The sequence below is a fragment of the Pseudomyrmex gracilis genome, unplaced genomic scaffold, assembly GCF_002006095.1.
Source record: "Pseudomyrmex gracilis isolate BER0280 unplaced genomic scaffold, ASM200609v1 scaffold_1536, whole genome shotgun sequence".
In the NCBI taxonomy this organism is placed as follows: Eukaryota; Metazoa; Arthropoda; class Insecta; order Hymenoptera; family Formicidae; genus Pseudomyrmex; species Pseudomyrmex gracilis.
The window spans coordinates 22,731-27,232 of record NW_018022120.1 but is presented as its reverse complement, the minus strand read 5'-3'; the positions used below and the strand labels follow the sequence as shown (position 1 = coordinate 27,232).

At 36.8% G+C, this 4,502-nt stretch overlaps 1 protein-coding gene across 2 annotated transcripts; it reads left to right on the top strand.

The window, feature by feature from the left end:
- Positions 1-2,413: 2,413 nt before the first annotated feature.
- Positions 2,414-3,958, top strand: LOC109862241. Of its 2 annotated transcripts, XR_002251098.1 has the most exons (4): positions 2,414-2,798; positions 3,036-3,287; positions 3,369-3,668; positions 3,751-3,958. XR_002251098.1 is itself a non-coding variant. In XM_020442229.1 (3 exons), exons 1-3 carry the CDS (start codon positions 2,698-2,700, stop codon positions 3,436-3,438), a joined length of 423 nt encoding a protein of 140 aa, XP_020297818.1. In that variant the 5' UTR covers positions 2,414-2,697; the 3' UTR covers positions 3,439-3,669. The 2 variants fall into 2 exon arrangements, 1 of the variants encoding a protein (XP_020297818.1); XM_020442229.1 differs by lacking the exon at positions 3,751-3,958 and having other exon boundaries at positions 3,369-3,669.
- Positions 3,959-4,502: the final 544 nt, after the last annotated feature.

The following is a 4,502-nucleotide window of genomic DNA, read 5'->3' as shown; positions in this document are numbered from 1 at the left end:
ACGTTTAGTAACAAAAAGTTACTAGCCACTGAAACGGAGCAAGTGCACGCCAATCGAATTTGCCATAAGTACTCTACTTCCAATGGAAACGGAACACTAAATTTGATCCATAGAGCTTATACTCATGGAGAGGCCATGCCTATATGCTAACCATAGAGAGGGCCGCGCAAGGAGGATCGACAAAGAAAGATATATTTTGTTCATATTTTGTCTTAACTGTGGCTCCCCCACTCCGTGTTCTCTGTTATTCTCTACTATAAAAAGTAGCCACAATTGAAACAGAAAAATGTATCTCTCTTTGTCGATCCTCCTTGCGCTTGCATGGCCTCTCTATGAGTATAAGCTCTATGGTATAAGCTCTATGATTTGATCAGTATCGGAGTGAAACCGAATTGAGGGTTTCGGTGGAAACTAGACCACTGTGTCACACAGTGTATGACAGTGTTCCGTTGTTGGAAAGCACCCAATGTATACGTATTTCATTTCTAAAACTTAAATATAATAAAATTCTTATTGCAAGAATACTTTTTTTCTTTTAATGTATATTATATGTAATTGCAAGTGCAAAATAAAAAGTATATTAACAGAATAATTTTTACGTAACAAACAACATTAAAATATATTTTTATCTCTATGTATTTTATATTAACAATAATTTTGCTAAATATATAATTAAGTATACGTTTCTTTTTTTTTGTTTAAAACAAAAAGACGTACATATTGGCCAAGAGTGGATTTATATTCTTCACTTTTCATTTATACTTCTCATATGTTTCATTTTTCTAATTATTCTTTTATGGTGTTAATATTTTTTTATTTAATCGAAATGTTTTTGTAAGTAAATAAGTGAAAGAACGAGGACGAACGGCGAAAAATGATAAACAGCTGCTAGCACGAGGCTTAGCCGCTCGCGCTAACCTCGTACCAGAGATGCCAGTTTGCGGACGCTAGCAACATGCAGCAGCAAGTGGAGGGGACACGCACACAAGCGAGTAGCCACTCGCCGAGGCGCTGAGCGCACACGTACACGGCTGTTTGCCTGTGTGCGTTTCATCTGTGTATCCCCTCTACTTGCTGAGCATGCTGCTAGCGTCCGCAAACTGGCATCTCTGCCTCGTACGCTATAGCTATGTCGAAAGAAAGAGACAGTAGACATATGTCTGTTCTCTTCTACCGCCCGAAGACGGCCGTAGTGTCGAGCGCACACGTACATGGCTGCTCGCCTGTGTGCGTATCCTCTTCACTTGCTGCAGCGTGCTGTAAGCATAGACTTATATACTAGACGGAACATTCGTGTAAGAGGAGCTGAAGTCTTCGTTAAAAGAAACAGAAATAGTCGTGGAGTAGTTCTCTTCTTTTCTAGCAGTGAGTTGATTGGTGGCCGCGGCAGGCCGAGAGCAACGAAGATAGAGTTCGAGAGTCAGGCTGCTTTCCTTTTAGGAGACACAGTCGACACAAGAGTCATTCTGTCTTTGTTTCTCACTGAATACTTAACAAAGACAGAATGACTTTTGTGTCGACTTGTGTCGACTGTGTCTCCTAAAAGGAAAACAGCCTCAGTTGAGAGAAAGTGATAGTGAAAGGTGATAGCATAAACTTGTGAGATGATTGGTTCCCCATCATCTTATTGTAAGAGAGAGAGATAACTACTCCAGCACTATCTCTGTCCTTTAATGTTGTTCTCAACTTCGTCATATAAATGTTCCGTCTATTATATAAGTCTATGGCTGTAAGAGAGTCAAAACTGGGCACACTGGCGAGACTGTTGGCCGTGTGCGCTCGTGGAAGAGTACAGACATATTATGTCGATGTATGACGACCATATATGTAATACTCCTATATGGCTAGTTGAGCAAGTTTTCCATAAGCGGGACTTGTCCCAATACTGAAGGATAGAAGATAGATGCTTATTGGCTCTCCAAGAAAGAGTAAGAGGAGTGTTCAATGATTGGTAATGCGCAAGCGTTGCGGGAAAATTTCGAGGTTATACTTCACGTCACATGTGCTATAGATCTTCAGTACTGGCAGTGAATATCGGAACGCAGTCAATATAAGCATTATGGATACATGTCACGCATGCGCTTTTGAACAAACTGAACAGTGATAAAGAGTAATAAAGAGAGTAGAGCATTGTCTGCACCGTAGTGTTGGGACCGCGCTGAGAGCTCAACTAGCCATATAGAAGTATTCAGCCTGTTCTACATTGATCGCAAGCGCAAACGCAAGGAACAGGTCTGGTAGAATCGACTAATCGTATTGATCAAATCAGCCAATTGACCAGCGTGATTGGTCAATTCTACGAGATCTATTTCTTGCGTTTGCGCTTGCGATCAATGTAGAACGGGCTTTACATATATGATGACGACGGTTCTCGCTTGTGTGCGTATCTCCACCACGTCGGTATTCTCCATAGACTTATATAATAGACGGAACATTCGTATAAGAGGAGCTGTCAGCTCGTTAAAAGAGATAGAAATAGTCGGAGAGTGCTTCTCTTCTTTTCTAGCAGTGAGTTGATTGGTTGCAGCAGCAGGCCGAGGGCGTGGCCGAGAGCAACGAAGATAGACGTCCGAGAGTCAGTTGAGAAAGAGTGATAGCAAGAGATCATACGATATAGCATGCGCAGCATGCATGTAGCACGCGTAGACCTGTGTGAACTTGAAAGAATGCAGGCGCAAAATCAGTTGAATAAAAATTATGCAAGGTTACACAGTGATATTATTATATTTCATCATGGTGCGGTTTTGCTGTATTTGTAAAGCTGAATATGGTGTTCGAAGTGATGTTTCTTTTCATTGGTAAGTACNATGAAACTATCGATTTATGGAAAAAAAAATTTGTAGGTTAAATATATCTTTAGTAAAGTAAATAATATTTTTTTCTCATTGTTTGTTGCTTTGATAGATAAAATAACGAAAGAAGTAGCTTTTTATTAATACTTTTTTTTAAATATCTTCAAAAATATGTATGTTAATTTTATATGGTAACATTGTTTCATTATATGTTATTATTTTATATGTATGTTAATATTTTAGTATTCCTAAAAAAGACGAATTGAGAGAAAAGTGGATCAATATAATAGGACGTCAAGTTGCTAAGAGCAGTTCTGTTTGCAGTGATCATTTCACAGACACAGACTTTCAATATAAAATAATAAAAAATGTGCCAAAAAGATACTTAGTACCTGATGCTGTTCCCAGTTTACTTCATCCGATACGGCAGACAATGTTACTTACAAGTAATGAATCGTTACATGGAAANAATATCGAACAAGCAATTGATAATAGGTAAGTAAAAATGCTACTGATCTATTAATTAAATCGATATTATTTGTTAACATTGCAATAAAATATTAACATAATTTGCAGTGATACTGATGATAAATATACAACAGAGGTTAATTCAAAACAATCTGTTGTTCCCAGTCCAGCAGGATGAAGTGAAACAATACTTTGCAATGATTCTAACGACGAATATCTTACATCCGAGATTAATTCAAGACAATCTGCTGTTCCTACTCCAGCAGCATTAATTGAAACAATAATTAGCAGCGATACTGATGATGAATATTCTACATCAGAAGTTAATTCAAAACAATCTGCTGTTTCCAATCCAGCAATATTAATCAATGAAGATTCACAAAGTAATGAAGATTTTTCATTAAAAAGGTAACATAAAAACCATTTTTTGCTAATCTAATTTATTCATTTATTTGTAATTATACATTTTGAAATATATATATTTTTACAGGAAAAACAAGAAACTTGTAAATCCAACTGCAAAGCGTATCTGCTATCCCCGATTTATTGGAGATCTTTTTTGTCTATTCTTATCAAAATTCAACACGCATACAACAGTTCTATGTATAGTAAACGATTTTAGTGACACAAAGAGAAAAAAATTTATGTATTTCTAAGATGATTATAAAATTTGTGATAAAGAGATTTTCCCAATAAGATTTGAAACAAGGTTGTTCTTTCTTTACTTGAAAAACATAAAAAAAACTAAATAATACAAAATTATATCTGTACAAGACTCGAACCTCTCGAGCACACAATTCACAAGTATCGCCTTTTACGTTTAAGCATAAACTTATATAAGTGCGCTTAAGGCGTGGCTTAAGGTGATTGGTCCCCCACCGCTCGTATTGTAAGACAGAGAGGCATACACTCTAGCACTATCTCTGTCCTTTAATGTTTAGGACAACTTGCCCATATGAATGTTCCGTCTATTATATAAGTCTATGGTATTCTCATAACACAAAATAGAACCATGTTCACAAACTTAGCACGGAATAGAAACATGTCCACGAAAAGCTATCGCAAAAACTCTGACTACAACTAATAAATGAATAATAAGTCGTTGAAAGCCGTTCGCTGGATGTTATGCGGGAAATATGTCTATATATATATGTGCGTGTGTACACATATATAATCGAATTCACGTTACGACGAAAAAAAAAATAATTCGAATTCGTTTTACGACTTATCATTCATTTATTA